Source organism: Pecten maximus, chromosome 9 (genome assembly GCF_902652985.1).
Source record: "Pecten maximus chromosome 9, xPecMax1.1, whole genome shotgun sequence".
NCBI classification, from domain to species: Eukaryota; Metazoa; Mollusca; class Bivalvia; order Pectinida; family Pectinidae; genus Pecten; species Pecten maximus.
This window is the reverse complement of record NC_047023.1, coordinates 22,133,301-22,161,201: the sequence shown is the minus strand read 5'-3', so window position 1 is coordinate 22,161,201 and position 27,901 is coordinate 22,133,301. Positions and strand designations below refer to the sequence as shown.

At 35.2% G+C, this 27,901-nt stretch overlaps 1 protein-coding gene across 8 annotated transcripts in view; it reads left to right on the top strand.

Annotated features, from left to right (window-relative positions):
* The window catches only part of LOC117334369, a 28,411-nt gene extending 711 nt beyond the window's left edge, over positions 1-27,700 (top strand). For 3 of the 8 annotated variants that reach the window (XM_033893956.1, XM_033893955.1, XM_033893953.1), the window contains 2 exons: positions 16,950-17,051; positions 25,500-27,700. In XM_033893956.1, coding sequence (XP_033749847.1) covers positions 17,025-17,051; positions 25,500-26,987 — 1,515 coding nt within the window. In that variant the 5' untranslated portion in view covers positions 16,950-17,024 and the 3' untranslated portion in view covers positions 26,988-27,700. Of the gene's footprint in view, positions 1-4,483; positions 4,690-6,826; positions 7,977-13,338; positions 13,974-16,949; positions 17,052-20,911; positions 22,813-22,907; positions 25,258-25,499 lie in introns of those variants that run through there. The other 5 variants (XM_033893954.1, XM_033893957.1, XR_004534136.1 and 2 more) reach the window with 5 other exon arrangements.
* The last annotated feature ends 201 nt before the right edge of the window (positions 27,701-27,901 follow it).

Sequence of the window (27,901 nt, the reverse complement as noted above, 5' to 3'; positions counted from 1 at the left end):
CATGTCCATATCCATTGTGTCATGTCTATATCCATTGTTTCATGTCCATATCCATTGTTTCATGTCCATATCCATTGTTTCATGTCCATATCCATTGTGGCATGTCCATATTCATTGTGTCATGTCCATATCCATTGTGTCATGTCATTAATAACAAAATTTACGTCTTGAATTAATTCACGATAAAAAGTGCTTTTATTTCTGGTCAACGATTTAAAAGTGTATAGATTAACGAAGGAATTAATCATGTTTTTATATATTCCAAATTTACATAATTTTACGTATTAGTTTGAGATTACCATTAGACATAACATAGACATAGCCCATTGTGATGACAGAATAAGACAGTACGTCGGGAAAATTAGGTTGTTTTAAGTAGAGACATACCTATGTATTTACATTTGCTCCGCATTTTCCCATTTACACAATGCTAAGAGGCAGTTGCCACCATACGCCTATAACACCAAGTGCCTGGTGCTATAATAACCAGTGGGTCCTATGACATAAAGAAGGCGGATTTTTTTGGTGGTTGAATCTTTTTCAAAGTTGACGAAAATGGTAAGACAATGTAAATATATGTATTGAACAGTGGTTTTAATGTTGTTATATTCGATATGACAGTGGGATGTATGGTAGGCAAATGGTATTTGCGCATCATATATCGGGTGTTAATTGCGATTCATAACATCCATAGCTGATATGAACGCCATCTGAAATTCGGGACAATGTGTATGACGTGGCATTTGCAACATTTTAAAGGAGCTGTTGAAATATATGGGAAGCTAAGCTGTTATTTATTCACGGGGAAAATGTTGATCCAGTAGTTAACCAAATTATATAAGACATCTTAAATAATTTTATAAGATGTCGTATATATATATTATTAGATACCTGGTACACTTTATAAGATATCTTCTATAATTTTTACGTAATAAGATATCTTATATACTTTTACGACATAATATTGTCTTATATACTTTTTACATCATGAGATATCATATATATATATGGTATATCATAAAGTATGATATATTATTGATTTCTGATTTAAGATATCGTATATACTTTTTACGTCATAAGACATCTTATATACATTTTACATCATGATATATCTTGTATACCTTTTACGTCATAAGATATATATCATAAAAGATATATCATAAAGTATGATATCTTATTTCCGATTAAAGATATCTGATAAAGAGGATTAAATGATTTATCTTATGTATGATATAAGCTATTTTTTAAGCATATAAGCTGTCTTATAAAGAAATACGATATAAAGATATAAGATAACCTAGATATATCATAAATAATGTATCGCATGTAATTTGGTTAGGTATTTGATCAACATTGATCCATGAATAAATGATAACTTGGCTTCCCATAGAAATATCAGGAATGAAGTCAAGACGTCGACGCGTTTGAGAAAGAATGTCTTTCAAATAAAGCATACAGCACATGCCTCATAACGGACCGTAAACTATATTGGTTCGTTGTCTTTCCCGTACATATGAAGTTGTTTACATTAACAACATAAAAAAAGTTTTTTCAATGCTCTACGAATATTTGACTACACTGAACCTTTTCCGATATTAACATTTTATCTTTGAGGGAATGCAATTTTCTGGCGCATTTATTATTTTCTTTTTGCAAGCGGATCGATAGCTGAAAGGCCCCATCTTTAATTGCCATTTGCGAATCGGTTTATTGTTCCTAACATGAGATTATGGTAAGAAGGTATCATTTTGAACTTTCCAGTCATACATGTCGGTACATAGTTTAACACGTTGCATTCATTGCTCATCGCCATACAGTATAGCATGTTGTTGCAGTACAATTGTAAGATTTAAATTGATATTTTCAAATTTAATAGTATATTATAATTTCAAAACCTGTTAAAACATATACATGTCCATACATCATCGTATTATTTTAGCTCTTTACTGAACAATGGCATTTGTTTCTTTAAAGTTTAATTATATTTGTTATTTTTGAAAGGATCGTCATTGTAATGTGCAAACATCACTGTACTTTGTTTGTATTGATTACATTGCCTCACGACGAACCAATTTCTTTAACATGCTAGACACAGTGAAATGCATGCGACCGATGTAAACAGGTACCACTATTGAGGAAGTCTTATGTCTTTCTAAAGGAAGCGTAAACAAGCTAAAGCAGGGGGTAAACACCATTCTCACATAATGGGACATTTCGCATATCTTTTGCATTAGGTAACATACATCGCATGTATTATCATATATATAATGCCATTAATGCCCTTCATCATGCAATAAGTGGATAACACTCGTATGTATTATGTGTATCACAATCATTTATAATGTTTCATACACGCGGACATACCAGGCTATAGTTCAGTTTTCTGGATTTTCCATACATTGGTCTATATCATATAGCCGTATTTATGATCTCGCTGGTTTGTTAAGGTTACTGGATGTTTACGTAGTGTTGTTTCTTGCATTGAACAGCCTTCATTTACACCCCCCACCCCCCCCCCCCCCCCCCCCCCCCCCCCCCCCCCCCCCCCCCCCCCCTTATGTCTGATATATCATCTTCGTGTGTGAAATTTGGAGGTTTAAATATCCCGATATCCATTTGGCATTTATTTATATTTTATATTTCACCAATATACACGTATACTGCCTGCTTCATCAGTATAAGGTAAGGATGTTGACTTTGTGTGAAGAGTTCTTCACTCGCAATATAGTGATTTCCTACATATTTTGATAAAGGTAGGTATCTGTTCTACACTCCGAATATAAATAACCAAATAGAGGTTTGGCGTAACTATACGTGAAGCATTAAAGAATACTTACAGTTGGATCTTAAACATATGGTATGAGGTTAATTTAGTTTTGTTTTTATCAATTTTGCAAAAACAAAAAACAAAACAAAAAACAAAAACAAAGAAGAAAAAACAACAACAAACAAACAAAAACAAAACAAATAAAAGAAGAAAAGAAAGCATTTTACAGAGCATTTAAATGCAGATATTTTGAATAATCAGTCTCTATCTGACTAATAAATCGATTGCCTTGCCCGTTCAGTCGTAAACCTATTTCATCGTTTTGAATATTTCCGTCATGCGTATCTAGATTTTGGTATGACGTCACGGATCGGTGCGTTCTCATGCATTGGTTATTCTATATAAACATGCGAATAAGCAACTGCATGAGTTCCTTTTTCAAGAGTGCTTTACATTCATGCAAAGAAAATACACGTGCAATTAAACACGTGAATAAAGAGGGATATAGTACTAACGTTATTTTATATAAACACGCCAACAAAATGGCCTATTACCAAAACGAGGTTTGTTAACAGTTGCCCGTATTTCCAGTAAGACATAATATCACTTCCTGGTTACTACTACCACGTACTTGAATCACCCTGACTAAGGCGATCCAAGGTCTAGTTTTCTGATGATTTTGCAGGTAAATTGATAAACAATTGATATAATGCGTTCAAAACACCACAACGTAATTTAAAGCAGTTAGGCTAGTATTTTTTGTTTTTGTTCTAACTTTACAACGATTGCGAAAAATGTTATAACAACTGATATTAATGACTATGTTGGCCAGGGTGAAAAACTGTTGGTTGAAACCAGAGTACCCGGAAAAAAACCTACGTGATTGGGCAGGTGACCTTGATACCTTTTCACGTCCGATCGGGGAATCGAACACCGGCCTCCCAGGGGAAAGGCGAGTGTATATGTGTTTCCCAAAGATAACACAGAAACATTATGATGTTATGATATAGATGAAAATGAATAAATATTTTTTGAATACAATAAAACAAAATGTATACACAAATGAGTGAGATATTATCTATGTTTTGTAAGTTCTAGATATTTCAAGTTTTATGTTTTAAACGAGTATTTAAAGCTGTTATTTCTTAAAACCTTTCCTTCTCTGTCAAAATTATGAGTAGACAACTACAGGCACCAGCTATATTAATCATGACTTTGTATTATTATTATTATTAATAATCATTATTGACTGGACATACATATGTGAAATTTTGAATTAAGAATTTAGTCTTTCTGTCCCGAATAAAGGCCATTTAGACCAAAAAGTCCTGATTTATGACCTGAAGTAAGTCAGACTTTGTATAGATTAGAAGGCATTGAAAAGCCTGTCTACGTAATAGAAACATAGCTTACTAAATATTTAGAATGATTTATACAACCACAAAAGAGCACTTCATTTTTAAAATCAACTGATTTTAGATCAAGGACTTTATTGACGTCCATTTCACGGTCTGTATGACAATTTTGTTCCATATCGTAAGTTTCCGTGTGTGATTGACCACGTGGTACACAAATGAACCATGAATGAACTTTAAACCACCTTTGAAATCGCCGAAGTGTTTTTTTCGCGACTTATTGATGATGTATTTCTTTAACATTGAAGTACACACCCTTTTAAATAGTTCTCAAGAAACTTACAACCAGAGAACTCTCTGCTGCAAGTCAGATTATATTCAACAAAACCGTTGTGTCCTAATACCTTAACAAAACAGTTTAATGTAAAGATTAAGTTGACTGATGTAAAACTGACCAAATATGTCCAGTTTAGATTGTAAGTGATAGGGTGGTTTCAGACTGACAACCTTTTTCTATTGTAAATGTGATGCTGATGCCATCATTCCTCAGAAGTCTACCTCAAGCAAGTAAGTTTACTATTATACACATTGCAACCAATATTTCTTCGAATTGTACAACTTTAATGACTGCATTTCTTAGCACAGAAAATAAGAAATCTAAAACCAACACCGTAATTGCCTCCGTATGGCACACTAACGATATGTCAATATTATGACTGTGCAATTAATTTGTGACTTTGCAAAATAAAAAATCTCTAGTTTCCTTCCAAATCAGGGAGGCACCACAAGGTTGTAGTTGTTATTCATATCTTGTCTAGGGTTAAATGTCATACTCACATTTTTCTCTGAGTGCATCGATAGTTTATCATTTATTTATGTCTTTATCGAAGTTAATGAATTAAGTCTCAATTATTAATATTTTTAAAGTTCTTCCAATGTCATTTCTATAAATACAAATTTGGTTAACACGAGTTTTGCTAATGTAAAATTAGTTTTTGTCGGAAATATCACTCATTACTTGTATCCTTTATGTATTTTACACGCTGCTCTACGCCAAAATTAGATGTTGTACTGTAAAGGGGGTGATGAAGTTTTCTCCAATTGTTTATCCAAACTTGCACACTCATTTTGTGATTCACGAGATTCGACCCCTTTCTTATTGATAGATGTGTCGTCACGATCACACGATAGGAATGCCATTATTTTGGATACTGCTTATTGATATGGTAAAAGATATTATTTATATAATATTATTATATGTTGTCAATAACAGCGAGGTAATTACAGTGTCTATCTTATGTATGAACACTTTGAGCAATGATAAAGAATCTAGTATTATGGCCTACCTATGGTATTACATTGGAACTAAAATTAGGTCTCATTAAGACTGGAATTGTCGAAAATGACAAGAGGGTCGTGGTTGGTTTTATGATATGATAAAGAACGTCTGAAACTTTTTTTTATAAAGACAACATATGCCTAGTCATTTACTGACGATACTGTCGATTAACCACTGGACTTTTAATACAGGGACTATTCAGAACTACTCAAATGTAAAACCTATAGTCTGACTGTGTGAATGTATAAACCTGTGGTATTAGATATAAATGTGTGTTATTATCGCTCCCTAGGTACGTGAATACACAATACTCTTTGAAGTTGTATACCTTTATTTATAGTTCTGTATTTCTATATATATTTATAAATGTCGAATCAAGCATATATTTTTTTATGTAAAACTGACTACAAAAACACCAGACTTTTAAATCCATCTTGAAATGTGCGAGCTGATTTTGTATACCTTATTACTATATTCGAAGTTTTTAAAATCAACTTTACCGTCACTCGATAAACTTACGAAAATTTTAAATTACTGTTTATTCTTATATATTTTCTTATGTAATAAAATGAAAATCTAACCATTTAATCCCTTTGAATAGTATTTTTGTTATATTGTTGATAAACACGTATTCTAATATTAGTCTATTTATAAGATAAAAGTTTGATGTAGAAAACCTATTACTAGTAAATAAAAAAGAACAATGCTCCTACATACCGTACATCGATGTTGTGTACACTTACGTACGATTCAATTTCAGCTTTTTCACCTCCTCTTAATCCTATATTGTTAAATGATACCGATTAATCCTCATAAAGGTAAGCCCTGTCACCTTTTTTGGACGTAAATCGTTATTTTCGTACCTGTTCCTACCTATCGTAATCTCCCTAGCTTATCTGTTGACACAGATCTTTACGACTTGTGATAATATAATCAATTTCATTGTTGAGATATTGACATTGCCCTAAAAAGAAACGAGATGACACAAATGTTCTTGTGTAACATTTTAATATGTTTTGGATCGATTTACCGATAAAGGAAAGAAGATTGAAATACAGTCTGCCGACTTAGACTATCAAGATAACAGTGATATTCGATATCAATGTCATTAACAGTACATGTTGTGCCGTTCCGCTGTTATTTTTGTCGAGTCATCTGGATGTATTTAGTGTATTTCGTTCATGCATTAGGTTTAGATCCCCGCTATACTCTGGTAACCTTTTAGTAAGGAGCTATACCCAAAGGAATGGAATACAGGAACATTCGAACGTATTTCCATCTAGACCCCCGATGATATGAATACTTCTTGTCAATATTTCACGTTACCTACAACATGCCCACTTCTATTTCATTTATATTGTAAAGGGATCACGGAGATATGAACTATAACTATCACTGGCGAGATCGAGAACGAAACAAATGTATGATGTCCCTAGCATCACTGACGAGACCTAGAAGAAAACAACTGTATGATGTCCCTATGCATCACTGACGAGACCTAGAGGAAAACAACTGTATGATGTCCCTAGGCATCACTGATGAGACCTAGAAGGTTGAAAAAAGCATATGATGTCCCTGGCATCATTAACGAGACCTAAAAGGTCGAAACAACTAAATGATGCATTGCTATTCATTTTGGCGCTACTGTATCTTACTCTCGGGTTGTTTTGAATAGCGCTAATACCATGGTGTCACTTGTTCAATCCTTTGTAGAAAGTATATGTAAAGTAACACAAATGTAACATTTCATGTAATTTTAAAGATCTCTCATACAATTATTGATTTATCTTTTATTTGTGTTATACTTGCAACCAGCAATGTATGCATGCATTACATCTTGATTTTCTCAAAAGGTATATATAATCTTTATTGGGGGCAAGTGATTTTTGGTTGAGATAACTCATTCCATGTTGTGTATTCAGGATACGCGAAGCACTCAAACTTGGTGGTTATATCCAACCACAGTTTCATTTAAATAATAAATCCCCTTTCCCTCTAGCGGTTTTTCTTATGTTTTTGGTTGATTTGCGAATACACTTGACCTGTCAGACAAGTATCCATTGAATATAGGCATTTATTACATAATCGAATCGTGTCTAAGGAACGTCATTGGAAAACAAAACAGACTATAAGCCGCAGTGTTTTTAAATACCGCTATGGTATGTCGTCGTCTGTCTGTTTGACAGGACGTTGATTTAAGACTTGAACATGGGCGTAAGTATTAAGAGAATATATAATGTTAGCATGACCTGAGAACATTAATACTGAGTATTTGTGAACTAGACAAATACGATGTCTAGTATGTATTATAAATTTATAGCTGCTATCCGGTTTTACCTTTTATCAAGAGTGTAACATGAAAATAAAACTGTCAATATTTTGTATACTCGCACCATGTAAAGTGCTCTCTAGTCGCGTGAAGTACAGAATAATTGCGGTCGACATGGGTTCGACTCCTATCCTGTTCCTTTCTAACGGAACACCTACGTCACATGAAACAGTATAAACATTGTCGTAAATGACCACCATTGAGTGAAATCCGACCAGGACGCATTGTCAGATTAATATGAAAAACTCATCGTTAATCAATTAATCATTCCATGTACGAAAATAATATGTTAATTAAAACAATAACGTATCTAAATGCGTGTCTCTTCATTGAATAATTTCACTATGATATCAATGAAATATTTGTAGAAAGTCTCAATCGCCCATGTCACGAAAGTTAACAATGCTTCCTCACTGACGCCATCCTCCATATTTACCAACAGTACACAGTGGTATAAAACACAACTTCTGTTGATCATATGGTCAAAAGACATTACGACGTTTGCAGAAGAGGAAGTTTTTCTCTTACTCTATATTTATCCACGGACTATACACATAAGGTAAGCTTAGTACAGCTTTGTTACACATGGTATTTCTTTCGATCCGTGTGAAGGTTCCTCCGTCAGCTCCTAAGTATCAACACTTTAGGGCCCTATAAACATTACTGACTAGTCCTAGACGAAGATGCATGATACAGTTTAATTTATTCTTTGCCTCCGCGGTATGTAACTATTACATCATTTTGTTTTACGCTTACGCTTCGGACCACCTGGCCTGATTAAGTTATAAGCCCCCTATCGGTGAAACCGCAGGGACTATCTGTTTTGTCAGCGCTCAAGCGGCAAACTTCAAACAATGGTTTTGGTTTGGTTTGTTTTAGTTTAACGTCCTATTAACAGCCAAGGTAATTTAAGGACGTGGCAGGTTTTGGAGGTGGAGGAATGCCGTACCCGGAGAAAAACCACCGGCCTACGGTCAGTACCTGGCAACTGCCCCATGTAGGTTTCGAACTCGCAACCCAGAGGTGGAGGGCTAGTGTTAAAGTGTCGGGACACCTTAACCACTCGGCCACCGCGGCCCCTCAAACAATGGTAAAGGACAAATGATACCTTTGCAAGTTCGTGTGTCATGGGTTTTGGGTCAAGGTGAAGGTCAATGTCACTGTTTCTTTTTTAAGCTTGGGCCGGTTAGGGACATGTATTGTTTTGGCATTCCCAGTATGCTTGTTCTCTATACAAATTTATTTTTATTACAGTTTGTCTGCGTTTTATCAACTCTAAATTTGAAGTAACAGTTTCGTTATTATATGTCGTTTTTCTCTGTTCTTGAAAAGCGATACAATTCACAATTGTGTGTCTTTTGTACAAATAGACACGGTTATGTTTGTATTACTTCATGTACGAGAAATCTATCTAATGATTGATATTTTTTTGTAATCATACTAAAATACAAAAATGACAATAACAAGACTGGAATAGCTACCAGGTTGCTGTTGATTTGGTTGAGGGAGTTGAGGAAATGATGACGAGGAAATATCTTTACTATTTGGTGGTTTCTACACGGGTTTTTGCTAGTTCCGTTTGTCCCTCTGGTGTACATTTTTGTTATGTGACATGTGATATTGCACTGCCCCGCAACAAGTTTTTAAAACTACTGTTACAACATTATGTATGCCTCCCGCATTTAAATAGACTTTGTTGATGCACTGTCTATTGCCTCGAGAAGAACCCTTTTAATAGCCTTTGCACCTGCACAATAGAATCTTTATTGCTCATTAAATCAATATTTAAATCCAAGCTGTCTGTACAAACACGTCCTTTACGTGAATTTTGATCGCGTTAAATTGTCGACACTCTGGCTGTGTCGATGTCTCGCCTCGAGTGGTACAGAACTTGCATAACAAACCCTCGGGTAACTCTCGTACGAGGGAGATAGCAGGACGAGAGTTGACAGGGGTTAAGCCCGCGAACTCTTCTAAGGTGCCGTCGAAGTAATAACGGACCGGATGATTGTCATATCGACAGCAAGCACATGCTAATCAACGATTTCTCTTGTTAAACGACCAGAGGTAACTCTTACGTACTCACATTCTTAAGACGGTATGAGGTGGTCGGGATTTTTGTGACGTCTATGGTATGCACACTTAGACATCTCTCAAAAGAATTGATTGGGAATTGGAGTAGCTATAGAAAACTAGAGAGCAAGGAATCTGATGATTCATATATTCAGATAAACGGGAAATTACATCATTATACCCGACAGACAAAATTCACCCATTATTCGTAACATTAGAGTTCTTCGGGCAGCCTTATCTGCAGCCGTAGCCGAAACGTATCGGGCATGGGGTCTATTAATGAAATATATCACAACGATTTTAAAATCTAATTTTCTGCTGTTTTATTTGTTATACGAATCGACGAAAGAAGAAAAAAATGAAAGAAGCATACCATGGTTACCAGGGTAACTAGTATAACCCGATAACCGTATATTCTATTTACATAACCGTTACACTTCCTGCATAAATCCTATGTACGTGTGCTATAAAACCTGACTGTCGAGCGTTATATGGTTAAAGGCACGCTTGATTTCTGCATTATGAAAGGCACCTTTTATAATACAATCGTTTATGAAACATTAAAAATAATAAATGTAAAAATATTAAGACATTCCACGCACATTCACGTTGGTCTTGTTTCAAATAGATTTCCAGGGAACTTTCTACGGTGGCATGTGTAAACTTCGTAAATTTGATAAAAACCTTCTTTTTTTATTTACAATTTACGTAATGACGTTTTTTAATGGTGAAACATTACGCCATGTTGAGAGTATGTCACGTGAGGCCCATCGCGATTTGATGCCTGAGTAAATATCGAGCGCTTTTGCGATGACGTTCAATAAAAGATCACGGTTCTTTCCATAATGTTTGGGTCATATGTAAATTTCATATAACACCAGCTCTCATGTCAGTGTTATTTACAGTTATTGAACTAATTTAATGAAAGTAACACAATATAGACAAAAGTGCAGAACTTTATATATTGATAGAAGCAAAGGTCTCGGGCGTCGCAAACGGATAGCAATGACTAAATATAGAATTACCTATACACTATGTCATACAATCTGGATGGTCTGTCGAACCGGAAGAGACAGCACAGCTGAATTTAATAGATATATTTAAGCAGTGCAGAGTAGATATGTTACGCAATGGCCAACACATCGTAGTGTGCAGTCAAATAGCATATTGCCTGATGTGATTTTTAATCATATATGCCTTCTACATATCTGTGAGAAAGAGGGAAATTACAACATCGACCTACTCTACTGTTAATTTGGTTTATTTTCTGGTAATTCATTTATTTATTTATTCGATATTTCTTCAGTAGTGAATGTCCCCGTGTACAATAGATAACGTTTCTCCTAAGAACTCTATTAGAAGATTTCCGTACAGAGTATAATGGCAAATGTAAGATACAAACTAAGGGGCAAGTTACAGAGATGATGATTATACTCCTCAAATGTTACTCGGATAAGGTAATTTTGTGTGAATTTACTGTCTTCTCCAAACATTTGTGTTTAATTTTAGCTCTGATTTATTCTCATGTACTGACACTCAGATAGTCCCTCAAATCATCTTTTGAGAGTTCTTGGATATCTGAACAGATTATTATAGATTGTAGACGAATGACATTTCGTTAAACTGTTATTAATTTATACGTACATAAATACACGATGTACCAGTCTATCAGGAAATACTGACCATTGCTTTGATAAATTGGCGCTGTGCCAAGGCATCATACGCCAAATATATACATTGACATGGAACACACATTAAAACCCTTTGTCTGAACAGTGTTGATTACAAGACATGCCAATAGATCCTGAATGGAATAAATGTCTAATTTCAGAATTTTACCTTCAGCTAGACGACAACAGGAAATGATCGATATACGATTCCTGCAGGTGCCATTTTCTCGTGATCTAGGACATTATTGATTATTGCCGCAGACTGTAATTACTACCATGTTACGTCAGGTATAAAGGAATGGGATTAAATTAATATCCAACATCAGATATAAAAGTCATATTAAAAGACAACTGTGGGCAAATATGTTGATGAGAAATCTTTGGGCAAATAATATTATCGCAATTATAACCTCAATGTTCTGCTGTTTAATGTGAGGTGAAGGTCGGCGTGTCCCATTTCTCTCAACATGCTTAGTACGAAATATCTAAAGTTTCTACCTACAACTGCCCTACTTGGCATATAGGATTAGTATATGTGTTGTTAAAACAATGGTATGTAGCTGTCTAGACTTTATATACCATATTGTGGTGCATGAATGTCCACTTTATAAGGATACAATTTTGAAGGACGGCTAAATTCAATGTGATGCAATCTGCACCCCTCTTGTTTGGCATGATTTTCAGTAATGAGGTAATATGTCTATGAGGCGGGTGTCATCGACCTTGACCTTCCGGAACACCACGTCCAGCCCAAGTTTTCAAGGGTCTTTGCATAAATGGTTGTTTGTATCTATCCCTTCTTTTTATCAAGCTCGGGATAGATTTATTTTTGTTCGGTGTTCTCCTTTTGTTTCACCTTGCTTAGCTGTAAATATAGGTAAAGATAATTTCGGTTTCACTTAATATCCTCTAATATCATTCTTATACAAGGTTTATATGGAAAGGTCTAATATGATTTTTCACAAAGATGAATAAATCCTTTTATTTTCTAGTCAACGCATAGGTAAAAGTACTTAAAAAGAAATTACACCTATCGTTACATGTTACAAGTTTTGTTGTTTTGTTTGCGTCAAACCTTTGAAGTGTCAGATTTCCATAGGAAGTTGTGGTCGATAGATTAACTACAACTATTTTTTACATTACATGGATCATTGACTGCTAATAGCTCAGAAATATTTTCTATAGGGAAAATGAATCACAGATCTGTATGACACAACCTTTACAATTTGATATAAAACAATGCTATACCTATTCTGAGAAATATTTGTTTTGTTTCATCAGTAATAGAGGAAGGCAAGTGACACTAACCAAATATCTTCTAGGTGTCCATATCTACCATCAGTAGACAATGTTGTGTATGTGAAAACTCCATGTTTACTTACGTTTTTAAATGTTCGTAAGTCACATCTTAACTGAGAATTGAAATCATGAGGCGCTCTGAACTAATACCATTTACAAATATTAACATAATCAAATTTTGTGATTACAAGTTTGACTGACAGCAAATATTGTCATATTAAAAGATCATTTAACATCTTGAAGTTGTCCAATCAGAATAAGTCATGCTTCCAAGTCAGCTTAATAATTCAAAGTTTGTCGGCTTAATAATTTAGGGTTAGGTATCTTAATAAAATATATATGATTAATAGCATATCTATTATATATGCTGTCATTGGTGATTTCTCTCCCTTTGGGGTTGGGGGTGGGGTGAGGGTGGGAAGGTGTGGGCTTGGTTGTCTTATTGATGAATACTTTAAAACCTAAGAAAACAGTTTAACTAGAATCTTTATCGACGTTTAATTAATCTTTCTGGTCGTTAAATCAATTCCCATCCCACGAACATTTCCCCGTCGGCAGGCATCAGTTGACAGTTGACTCCGACTTATCGGCGATCGACCATATCCATTACAATATATAGGAGGACTCGCTGACTCTGGAATACTGTTAATTTTAACAATAGGTTATGACGTCATAGGTACCGCTGCAACCTGGGTACGGCGTTGCGCGTGCCACGCGACACGTACATCAATCAGTCGTGGTTTTAATCTGGGTGAGTCGGTGATATGACTTCACCGTATTGTGTGTCAACTTTCGCCTGATAAAACATTGAGAATTTATGGAATTGTTGAACTGCACTTCAACTCAAACCATCAAATTGTAATTTTTATGTCAGAGCACCAGAACAGTCAGTGTAAATAAATCAAAGAGTTCGCGTGTAATGTGATATCAAGTCTAGAAATATATGGACTGGAAGATTTGGGAAACTGATCCTCGGATTTTAATGTGTACTGCCCATTGTGTTACTTTGTGACAATACAGTGTGGAAGGTTGCATTTGTTCTCATTTGTATATAAACAAAACACCAGGAAGGACCTACCTAGATGTATTTGTGATAACAAAGGACATTTCTATTGTTAAGGGAGTGTTGATTGCTTTACAGGTATGACAATGCTATGTATTTATCATCAAACTTTTTATTTATTCATTTTCTTATGTCTATAACATTACACTTTTGTTTACAATAGTCAAGTAATCTTATGTTTTGTTGAAATATGTTTTCATGAAATAGAATATGGAATTAATTACAAATACATTTAAACTCGTCATAATAGAATGGTAGATAATTTGCTATATGCTTTACACAAAACTAGCGGGTGTTACCGATTTAACACATAAATTATTGCATTTTTAACATTGCTAAAATTCGTTTACATGTTGAATAATTATTTCACCATTTATATCAATTATGTTATCGACACCACTGGTAGCACAGGACAAATACATGTGTCATCAGATAAAACACATGTAATAGAGTATTAAGATATGCGAGCGGCGGTAATGCTACCAGAGAATTTTGAACCTCTCTTCTAATGAATGCACTAATATGCTTTAGTACGTCATCGGGAATGATTCGATAAAGATAATGGTTTATTCATTACACATAAAACATCTAATTGACACAATTACTGTGTTTAATTTCCTTTTCGTGATTCTCACAATGAATTACACTTATCTTTACCTTTGAAGTGTCCAGTGATAATACAATTTAATTGTACTGAGCACGATTGTCAACACTTCGTCATTTTATTCTCGTGAGATTTCTAATGACTTTCCTACAGACAGTATGTACTAGTTAAATGCCGTATCGGTATTTGTACAGATATCCTATCCTTTTAATTGTTTGTAACGGTTATGTGAACCTCCGTTCACACTTCAAGTAGCATAATCTTTTTTCGTTTAAGTGACTTCTACAATACCTTTTATTATTGTATACAGTATATATTTTTTGTATAGAGTATAATTGGATCCAAATATCGTTATAAAAAGGAACGTTAAGCATAATTAAGGAATTACAAAATAAAACAAAGATATCCTGAAATAGCTGTTATGCTATCACAAATTGGGGATTTACCTGAAGATGTAGATTCATATAAAATAAACTTATCAACAGCATAGTTGAGCTCATCTTCAATCCGAGCTGTTACCGTTATGCATAAATAACAAGGTATTTGATAAAATAGGTACCAGATTGTTGAGGGATCAGTTATCTATCTACAAAATCTGACTGTTTCTACTATGATGGGGACACAAGTAGTACCAACATTGATTTGCTATTCCCATTTCAGATGTAGCGGAACTTGATTGGGCTGACTGCCAGTTGGCAGGTAACTGAAATGGTTAGAGCGCCAGTTTTGGAGGTCCTGTGTTTGAGTCTCAGACTGGTCGTTGTATTTTCCTATCCTGTTATATTTGGCGCCCCTCTAAATATCTACAGAGGGTGGTATATGTTCTCGTGTGTATCTCCGGGGTCGAAGACTTTGTTGAAAAGGGAGAAATGTAGTTGAAATGAGCTTGGCTTTACATCGGTGCCGGTCGCCAGGTAGCTCAAATGGTTAGAGTTCGGAGGTCTTGGGTTCGAATGCCGGTTTTGTCGTAGCATTTTCACTTTTCTGTTACTGAAAGACATTTACATTGCTTTGCTTTCTGTCTTTTTGGTATTGTTACCTTTGGCACAAATGTGTTTTTACCACTAAGCCAGCGGCCAATGTTTAGTTTTTCGACAGTAGTCACCCATGTTAAGTATTCAAAGACAATATTTCTGTGATAGATGTCCACTGTTGACAGACAAACATACCGCATTGGGCTTCTAGAGTTACAGGTCGACGAAGAAGGTTTATGATCGTAATCATAACTAATCTTATTAGGAAAAGTGTTATTCCGTTGTGCGATGCCAGTTCGTCTTATATAGGCCGAGAATACTCCGAGGAACACGTTGTTGTGCTCTCCCTGTACTTTGCCAAAAGTCTGGACGAACACATGTTCTTGATTAATGTTTTTGACCAAATTTTCTTTTTGAGTTCGAAATACTGCTTTATGTACACATCTCAATTTCCCACTATCAAGAAGCTGATCCTGATCATGAATATCCTTGATTCGACGAATTCTTCATAAACGAAATAATATATTCATTTTTTTATTTACAAAAATATGCTATATATACTTTGGGGTTTTATATGCTCGCGAGACATTTTGTTTGAACTCCAGTTATATAAATGCTTTCGTACGTACCTACTTTTATTTTCATGAGCGCTTCATGGAATTTGCCTCTGTCCAGTTGGCATTCATATTGACTATGAATGCCAACTGAAAGCCGTTCAATGCTTACATATTTAACATCGTTACCCAAACCAAACAACCACCAGTATGTATGTATGTTACCTTTTAACAAATAATGATGGTTCACGAGGTAAATATACAGTTTTACATCGTCTGGTTAGACAGATTATCTTTGTATGGATAGATGAATAACCACAGGTCAATAACTATATAGCTAACAGTACATACACATTGAAATTCCTCAGGATTAACGCACGATCGAATGGCGTATTGAAATTACACATTTTATAAGTATGTAGGATCTTTATTTTGTATTCACATTTCTTATTTAGGATTTATGTGAAACCATGTATATATCTATAACACACTCTTACCACAACTCTCAATCTATAACTAGGTCGCCCTTAAACAGGTCATAACGTTCGTGACCCTTATTGAATATTTATAAGACTCAATAAACGAATCTCTTCCTCTCCGGGCAGGCAGAAATAACATATACCGATATCCTCCTGTATATACGAAACTATCAATTAATGTTATGTAATTAATAAATGATTAATTAATCAATTATTTATGAATAAATTCGAAACACAATCTCGGATGCTAGACGATTTTGTAGGGTGACGTTGGAACAAAGATGTATGTAGCAGATAGTTTTACATTATTATTGTTTATGACTGTACTTCAATCTTGCTAATCTAATTCGATTTGATTAAGAATTTCTTATAGTAAAAACACTCAAGGCTGATCGACTAATCTAGGATTTTTTTGTAAACTGTTATTCTGTTTTCTTTTGCAGATATTACATTGAGGAGAGACGTCTAGCCAGGAAAGGGAAGGGACATTTTGAGAGAGGAGTTGTTAAGCAACAATCATGGCGACTGCCAAGCAACTGAACATGGTAAAAACATTTTCTATTATAACGCAAATACCATGAAATGGCGATAAGAGTTTGGTTTCTATAACATACATTTATGGTCCTTATTATGAACTATAATGTGACGCGAGACCAATTTATAGAATGAGTAACAGTTATCATTTTTTTATTATTATGTCTTTCACAATATAAAAATACCTGTGAACTTGACCATGCCTTCCCCCAGTTTCATCAACGTTACTTAACTCCAGGAAATTCCTTAACTTCAAACTTCCCATAGGAAAGAATTAATTAATTTCAGGTGTAACTTTCATTTAATCTGTAATGTTTTCCTATAATCTTAAGTTACGAGAAATTGATGAAACTATGGCCTGAATAAACGTAATCGACAAGCATTAGCATGTTAAACGATGGTTTTGGTAGAAAAGTTTGTAAACAAGAGTTGTTACATTTAGTTAGGTTGAACATTTTATAAGGTAACATATATTCACTTGTCTGTAGAAAATAATAAACTGGTGTAGATTTGAGATGGGACATTTTCGCAAGGTCTCCCTATATTTAAATCAGTATTAAAATTTTTCCTCTGCATATGTGTGTTTGATCATTTTTCTTCCATATACGACCTGCTGACTGCGTGTTGAGTAGCTAGAGCTAATTAACATTGTTTCTTATGGGATTCGATGATAGCACTGAGTAAACAAATGATCAAATTACGATAAACATAGTATTAAGTTATCGGGTGGACTGTCACATGATAATTTGTGTATTGCCATATAATCACTGTTTATTTGCTCCAAAATGCCACCCCATATTTAAGATAAGAATTGTATTGCTGACCTAACATACGGTTAAGTGAAACATTCTGAATTCGCCAAAACAGCAACAGCTTAGATTATACGTGAATACAATCAACTACCAATCAACAGCTATGGTCATTTAAGTACTGCCTGCCCCGTGTGCGAGACACATGCGTGTTGCAAGTGCGTTTTTTGTTTTGCCAGATTACTGTATTTCTGTGTTCGCCTCTAAATAGATTGCCACTGATCCCCATGCTTCCGAAGACACCCAGCAGGACATCTCACCCGGTCACATAGCAGGATTAGCATGTCTCTGCCAGGGGACATAACCCAAAGACTTCTCCACAAGGGCAAAGGCTCTACTAAAGGCTAAATTTGAAGCCGTGTTAAGGGAGATATTAGGAAGAAGAAAGTTAAGAAAGAAGAGAAAATACAAGATCCCAAATTTAGTCGCATATATACGTGTAATAGGGACAGCAACTACAACTCATAGTGATACGACTTACTTGTAGGCCTACACTTTTGCAAGTGACGCAATCTGTTCAAACATCCTATGTTAAGTGAGAATGGTTTCTCCAAGAAATCAACGAAAATAAACCTGTCCAGAGAATCACTGGTATCGAGCAATTATTTCAGACTATTTAAAGTAAAGCTATTAGTTAAATGGTCCTTTTACTGATAAACATCATTGTAACAGTGTCATTCATGTGTCAATGAACCATGTCGTTTAGTACACACCATCGTGTGCTGGTAAATACACTGCCTTATTGTTGCTCGTATCAAATGGCACACTGTTGTTATGATACTATACGACACGATAATGCAGCTTTTTTTACTCACTACATTCTGAACCGCTATAAATAAAGGGAAAGTCCTATACAAACGTTAACTTACCACACATGTCAAATAAATACAAACCAGGTGAAGTATCACTTTCCTACTGACGAAAACAAATTATCTACTGGACCGCAAACTCTCGTTTACCTATAGTGAGAGTGGATCAAAGGTAAATTTTAATCTGGCTAATCAGATCGTAATACCTGATGATTTACACCTTCAAGTGTTTAATATCGATTGTGTACGATACGTCATAGGTTCTACGCTCGTCATTCCCGTATCACAGACTATCACCTCATCGCCTTCGCTCTCGTTTCTCTACTTACTGCATATTGCAACTTTCTCACAAAGTCTTATTTGTTTTGGCTATTATTTCCGCATCCACGCATTCCATGTTTGCCATAAGACGATTGATGTCAACAAATCGTTCGACAATTGGTCGGATAAACGGCCCTTGTTTTCGGCAATTGCGTATGAATATACAGCATTCCGAGCTGTGGTCCCTATTATTGCCGCCTCATTGTCACACCCCCCGTGTTGTGACGTCACTCGGTGGGGGATATGCGGAGGTGCTCCTCATTAGTTTGATAAGTACCATTGTTCGAATTCTAGACATGTGTTCGGGTGTACTATAAATGAACGATGAAATGAGCTAGGATCTCATAAACTGTTGGACAGACCTCCTGTCAATATGATGGAATTTGTGAACATTTTGTCAAAAAGGAAACATTTTGAAATACTTCCTACCGAGTGTACTTAGTGATTAACTTAAGATAGTGCTTTGTCTGACATTTTGTGATTCAAAATTCGAGAGTGATAATTTAAGGATTCACCGAGAATTAAATACATCGTCCTCGCATCCACAACAACGAGCGTCAATATGATGTACTTTAGAGGAAAACGGAAAGTTGTGGAAAATCCCGTTGGGCACTTTGAGCATATTCCTCCTCACACGAAGGCCGCTCTGACGAAGGTAAGAGAATCGTTCGATTTCAACCGGACAATTCCTTCTCGGAAAAGTGAGATGAATGTTTCAGACAATTTCTCAAAATTTCAGAAAAGTATCGATTCTGTAGCTGTTCCTCACGTGATTACATATATACATATATACACATATTATACACGTAGAAAAGCTATTAGTTTACCAATGGCTACCCACCCAAGGTAATCACCTATTATTTTATTACCTCCTTTATCCGACAAGTTAGCCTACGATGTTATGGTTGACACGCAGGCGACACCCCCACTATATATATACCTCACAGCGGACTAGGACGGCGGTTTCTGATTTGAATTTTATATAGTCGTAAACTAACTAATTATATAACGATAACCCGTTATTTAACGGACAATATCATCACAAACGCCCTAACGTAATAATTATATCAATTTTATAAATAAAAAAGTAATGTTTATTGGAGATAGTTCGAGAAACATAGGCTGATTTACAAGTTTTTATTAATATCAATATCCAAGTGCCTTTAATACAAAGTTGTATTTCATTATCAATGCTGACAAAGCATAACTCGTATCCGCTGTAGAGGTGATTGTCAATACCCTACATATATAATAGTTTTCTTTACACTCCTATTTCCTTCACCCTTGCTATATATAAAGCTGTATATAGGACTATAAAATTATTGTCATCTAGATGTTTTCGGTGAATGTAACGTCATTCAACTTGTTACGTCATCACGTGTCTTGTTACGTTTTTCTCCTATTAGAGAGAGAGAGAGAGAGTTCCATGTCAATTTTGGGAGGGTCGATGTCAAAGTTATGTCAGCCATCCTCATCCAGTAAAAAATAAAATAATAAAAAAGCAAAATATTTATATATATATATATACTAATTAAAAAATAAACATATATGAACCTAGCATTTCAAGGTTACATTTTTTGTGACGTCGTAGTACAACATATGCAGTTGAATATTTGCTAATGCTAATATATTCTTATGCCGTAAATAATCTCGAAACAGAGTACATCTGTATATATAATACCCCACTTGAAGAAAAATTTTCATTGTTTTCCCCATTCCATGCCACGTGAGAAACTATGTATGTTCTTGTGGTGCCGTACTGTCGAGGTTTGTTAAGTCACGTACATTTGTTTCTTTCATGTACACTTTGAGCTTAATTGTTTTCTGTATTGAAATTATATTTACGATATAGGTACATCGTATCTCGTGACATACTGCTTCTTAGGAATATTGTATTTACTCCGTCGTTCACATTAGTAGGAATTAGTTTTATTTCTTTGATGTCCACGTACTTACACATGTTTAAATGTCGTTATCAAACACCACATTACAAGTGTGTGCGAAATGATATACAGAAAGCCAACCCCCTTGTGTTGAAAATCAAACATCACCTTTATTAATAATATTTTGCAATTTCACTTAGTCCAACCCTCTTATATTTTCCTTTGTGTGTTTAGCTAATTGGAACAGCATTTTTCATTGGTTTTTTACATGTTTGGTCAACATCCTTGGGTAAATGGAAATCCTTAAGACTCCAGACTAACTGCCAATGTTTGCAAACAGACAATATGGTTGTGCAATGTTACAGAGATAGGCGTACGTTGGAGATGACATACCACACGTAATGCCTTCATTAAGGTGTTTGGTACTTGAAAACTTGATTTGTTGACATTAGTTTTCTTTGCTCCCTCAGTTACCCAGTGGGACACCATAACTGTCAGAAACACGAAAGTACACATTGAAAAGCTTAAATGGCATTTACATGTCAAATCTAATTCTCATCTATCATGATAACACATTTTTTTCTAATGTTAAAGTTTGTGCTGGTCATTTTGAACACGCATTGATTTCGTATTGTGCCTCTTTAAAGCAAATGGACGTGATTTTTTCACTCGATTTGCTATTTCTATATTAGACATGTCAAACTAACCAAACGTCGAGCCGACATAAATATGACCAGCATGAAACGTTAGATCACGAGCCTCTGTTTAACTATTGAGCTCAAGTGATCCGTTAGTGAAGTAGGAGGTACGGGGACCTTTCAACAGCCAAACTGCATTCATCACATTATTGCTCTGAATGTCCGCGTTGATACAAACACACTGAGCTTAAGAGAGTGTTAGGGACCAACCATGGAGGGGGGTCACGTACGACTTGTATAAGTAGAGATGGCAATTCAGGATTTCTAATATTTGTGTACGTAACTGGAATCGACATCTTCTTTTTAACTTAGTTACTTCTGATTACTAGAAGATGTTCTCTTAGTGATCGTCTGGGACATACTGCCTGTTCTGACATGGGATGATTGATAGCAAAGAAAAAGTGTATCTGTCCACGTCTTTTGTTTAAGTAAAGTACGCCGATGATTGTTGCCTGGATCCCTGTCAGATATCGTCGAGTGTGTTGTACTTGTGTTGAAGATCGTCCCTAGTGATGGACTGTGGGCACACATAAGAAGTTGAAATCAACGTTCTAAAATATGAAGTTGAAGTATTCTGTAGAAGATGACCGTCAATGCACCTGTAATTAATGCACATGCATGGAAATTTCCTAAGCAACTATCTTTTGAAGATAGATGCATTGTGACATCGTTAAGATATTCTATACAGTAGGATATTTGAGAAAATGCTTTGACATTGAAAACAAACAGCCCTGCCAGCCAACATTATTCTTTATAGTTCATTTCCCTATCAAGGTAGCAGAAAATTATTGTAAAAAACTACATTGTATTGTGGTTTAGCATCACCCAGACTGTTATTGATTCAAGTTACAGTATCACAGATGGTGAAATTAATTATGTCTGTTCAAGACAACGCAAACATTGAAAAACTGACGATTTTGTAACTCGTAGCTAGCATAAACAGCTGTTTGCTCTAAAAAGAGAAGGCGCGTTGCTTTGATGTTATCAGACAGGACTTTTACCCATTTACAGAAATTGGAATATTTGACAGTGTGCATAGGAAACTAAAAACTTATAGAATACTTAAAAAAAAATTATCTGTTAAGATATAGATGCATTCATTTTGCACTCTTCATCTACAATTGGAGCTAATTGTTATTGGGAGAAATCGTTTATCTCTTCAATAAAAATGGTGATATTGGAAATTGAGAAGAAGCGGTGTCGTGCGGGTACGACCCGAGTGGTGGGCACGTTTGACATTGCTGTAGCTAAGGTAGGCATAACACAACATACTACAAACGTCCTTGGATTTTACTCACTGTTACGTCATAGGTCTTCATTTGTATTAGATCAAATCAATCACTATGAAAATAGCTAAATATAGTACGAGTTATGTGTAAATGTATAGGTATGTATCAATAATTATTCATCTGCAAAATTGTTTGATTTTCTTCAACATTCACAGATATTTTAGTTGTAGCATACGAGTCGTTTTTTATTCTTGTTATTCGATATAGAGATTCATTGATTTAGTATAAAGATTTAAATTACTAATTGTATTTCTCAGCAAAAGTTATCCATTGCAAACCTAATAGCTATTTGAAATTTAAAACACATAACGGATGCATAAATTGTGTATTATTAGTATAAACAATGTATTAAATTCGGGCTATTTAAAAATGATAAGTCTGCGTTTCGTATGCGTTTGCATTTGTTGTATCAATAGGTTTCTCATCAATCAAGCAGATTAATGAGCGATCTGAGTCACACCTACGTTTTATTATTATTCTGTAAGGTACTTCTCACAACTCTGTACTTGATAAGTAAAAGATAGTATGACATACTACACAGCCATTACAGTTTCAAGAATCTGCATTAAGAGGATAATAGTGGGGCTATTTATTTTAGCTGTGTATATGCACACAGGGCTAATCATATGCGAACTTAAACACATAGCTAGATAAATCTTATATACACTTTTCATGTAAATCAAAACTAAATATACCTCACCATGAATAGAAAAGGACAAAATTCTCAATAATCAATTTGTATTGAGCATAGAAAACGCTAAAATAGCTGGCTCCTGATGTAAATTTCTTCCTACAGTATTTAAACATTTGCATCTGAAAATAACATTTATTAAAAGATCATTAAAAATTCAACCAAAGCAGATATTTGAAATGATCTGACTGAATTCCAAAGTTGCTATTTAACACTAACGTAAGGTCTGCTTCGTCACGCAGCTGTCAATACGTGTAAATGTTATCAAGAAATTGGCAGATCTCGACATGTCTTAACAACATTTTGGACAGCTTTTTCCTTCTCCAAAATGTCGTGTTGGTAGCTTTAAACAAAGACCACCGGAACGAAGGCAAAGGGTGGAGTGTTAAAAAGGTCCGAGTTTAAATATGTGCATTAGTAAAATTTGGATGTTTGCGTCAGTTTGAGTGAGGTTCGCTTGTAGACAATGATACATTGTCAGAAATATTGCCTCGTTGACATGTCTTTATAGGGTAACGAGAGGGTTATTCGATGTAAAATATTAAACCGTTATCAAATGGCGTTTTGTCTTAAACGGTAAATTCGTTTTGCGAGGATGTTTCTAAGCATTTTCATCGCTTGTTTTCAGAGTGTATATTGTATCTGATTCATGTACTTGGTTGAGGATATATCATTCAACGCTGCTAAGATACTACAACTTTTTATAAGTATCGATAATCAATAATTTTTTTCAGCAACAATTCCTCTGTGATTGATGGTTGAGATGTCTTCAATGCAACTCGTCAGCGTTTAAAAACCGTTACATGTTTGAGCAGAAACATAATATCTTCCAACATGTTTATCTTTAGTTTAATATGAGTCTTTGATCCAGCATTAATTCCAACGTACCAATCCCTTTCACATGGTCTTTACATATTTCAATCGATTAGGAGACTAGCATATGAATACCTTAGTATCGATCTCCAGCATATCTAAAGATGCGGATGCCTTGTTAATGAACTAATCCCCGTAACGGCACAGTTACCCCAGCATGTTAATGTACTCGCTTCGACATGAGCTGCAATACGTGTGTAGCGGAGCGAACATCACGCCCGTCGTTAACTTTCTCCTCAAACATGAATATTAAAGACGTTTACCAGTCTTGTATACTCATTGCTTTTTAAAGGGACCTTCAGACACACATGTAGAATACGGTGAATACACCCCTTTAATATTGTAATGATGTATAAACTCGGGCCCTCCTTTCATCTGCTGGTATATTTGCTCTACTGTTCAAATCAGTTTATATTGTGACAGAAGCCTGGCTGTTGTCATACAATGAGGTGATAATGACGGAGATACACATGGGTATTTGCTGATAATTTCTACGTGTACCAACGTCGTTCTGGAATTTTGGACTTAAATGAACTATGCGTTGATATCTCAATCAGGGTTATTAAGGGATTTAAGACCGATAATACGTTCAGAATAATATTGAAAACGTCCATTTAACGGAATTTCTGTTACACGCAGTTTACCTTAGTGTGTGATAATTTCGGGATAGTGACTCATGAATCATTTCAATATTGTATGCTTCAAACATTGTTCCTGTGATGCTGTTATCTTGTGACCATAGTTTAGAAATATTAGGAATTGCATATAAACACTCTTCTATAGAAAAGACAGAAATTCTCTTGTGAGCATGTATGACTGAAACATTTCTGTGATTAATACTTCGGTAAGTGAAATGCTAGATGCTATTTCTGTGTAGGAAAATACACAATGTATTCTTGTATGTCTTTTTGCATGTAGCCCATTCTTTATGTTTGCATTTCAATAATTGCATAATTTCGTTTCAGAGGCGTAAGGAAATTTTCCATTGATTCTTTGTCATCACTTTTTTTTTCATTTGTGATTTTTTGTTACATTGAGGAATTAGAAATACTTTTAACAGTAATCACTTGTGTTATGTATTTACAGGAGGTGATCATGGCACATTCGGCATACGCACGTGCAGCTGGTCTTCAAAGCGAGGTTAATAAGATTACAGTCACGAGGGTGGCGGGAAATGAAGTCGAATACAAACGTCAGTTAAACTTGTACCGGAAGGACATGATGTTAACTATCAACAACATTCAACGGGAGGAAAAACGCTTGAAAAAGTCCATGGTGAAGTATCGAGGGCGGATGCAACAGAATCGCCGGGAGAGAAAACAAAGGGAAAAGGATGATTTTGAAAGGGATCGGAGGGCAATGAACAATATGTCTAACGTACTAGTGGTTCGAAGTCCGACTGAAGTTCAGCCGGTGATTGTAAAAGAGGGGTCTCCCGATAGTGGGATTGGTGAGGAAATACAGGGGAAACTAAAAGAGGATGGCACAATGGCGGATAATACGTTAGAGGACGAAGAAGCTTATGAAGATAGTGAAAACGGTACATTAAAATCCAAAAAATGTGGTAAGAAACTGAGAAAAGGTGAAGATAGTAACAGTAAAATATATATCACACTACCTGTCATAAACGAGGACACCGAGGAAGCAGAGGAGAAATCTGTGACAGGTACAGTGACAGAGGATGGTAAGAATTCTACGGAAGGAGCACATGATGACGATGAATGGCAAAAGCGTAATGACAAACAAGGGTTAGGTTCTAGTGAGGTGTCGATAAGTGATTCAAAAATAATTGAACTGCCAGACATTATGAAAAGAAAACGTCGCCCTGCAAAGATATTGAAAACAAAGAAACAAGTCGTTTCCTTTGCAGATTTAATAAAACTGCAACATTCGACAAGTACGAAGAAACTTTTCGATTTAGTGCACATACTGGCAGAAAAACATGGAGTAAAAGACGACGAAGTTGTTCTGGAGAAAGAAAACAGAAACATAGCTGCTCTGAGGAGCACAGATCAGGGGATTTCGGACTCTATGATGCGCGCCGCGTCTGTCCTTTATCCGATGAAGTTTGGGTACATGACGACAAATGGTGTACAGGTTGACGAACCTACAACACCCTCCTCGTCACTAGAAGATCCGTCCACGGATAATTCCGGACTGTCCTCTCCTTTGGAGACCAAATATTCTAGTAAACCATCTTCTCCTCGCGTTAATTTTCGTGTTAATGACAATCAGAATTCGGGGGTAAGAAACTACTCCAGACAGACGGAACCGAATCTTCCAAGTGTACGGAGCTCTTACCCAAAGGAAAATATGAAAAGGAACAATAGTATGCCAACCTTACTCGACCAGGTCGGGAAAGTGCAAAAAGCAAACGTGCACAAACAAAAAGAAAGTGACTCTGTTCAAAGACGATATTCTGTGTCAAAGTCATCCAATTCCACCCCTAGGGTCCTACCACCATTAGACAAAAAGAGATTATCGGCCGGCAATGTGTATGAACAGAAAAGTGATGCTGTTTCCTGGACGGAAGCGTTTGCCCTGTTAAAGGGGGTACATAATCTATTTGATTAGCTCAAGAAAATGTGCCAAGTATTGTAATTTTTTTTGTAAATGTTTCATGATTGGTTGAATTTAGTATACAGCTCAACAAAGAACGATTAACATTGGAAAGTGATTTTATTTCTATGTCATTTTGTTTAGTAATAACGTTATCATTTTTTTGTGGAAACATTTACCATGCAATTATTAAATAGGAGTATTTGTTCAAATATTAGAGCAGGATCTTGTGTATATTGCGCATTAGACATAGTGCTATCAATCTGAAATGTACCATACGTGCTTTACGGACATTAAGCATAAATTTAATGCAACGAAAAGGGACTCAATAATGTAACATGAAATACCATTATGTAAAATTATTATTAAAAAAACAAATGTTATTGGTTTGATAACAGAGTTTAATGCCGTATCAATGTTAGTATTGTTCTATGATCAGACAAATTATGAATGTGACAGAGCGCAGTCCCCGAAACGTCACGAATAAAAATCAGATTTGGTTGTGTGAAAAACGAAATTACATTAAAAAATGCGCTTACCCCAAGAAAATGTTTCTTAGTGTCAATATTAATCTTTTAAATACATAAAAAATATATATAATGAATATGTGCATTTGAATGGATTTTTATGTTATAATGTCTAGATTCTAAAAAGAATTACTACAGATACTGATCACATGTCAATGCAATAATCTTCTGATACGAAATAAAGTAGCATATCTCAATGTGGTTACTTGTATTAATTTTGTTTATACTAGGTGCTTTTAATCTAATTCAAATGACACCTAAAATCTTTCAGTAGCTAGTGTTCGTGTGTGGTCATATTTCTTCCACCTATTACATGAAAACATTTTGTTCTTAGTTCAACAGGTTTTCTTTCCCTTATACCGCTTATCTGTTAATACCGAATGTATTGTAACCACTGTATAT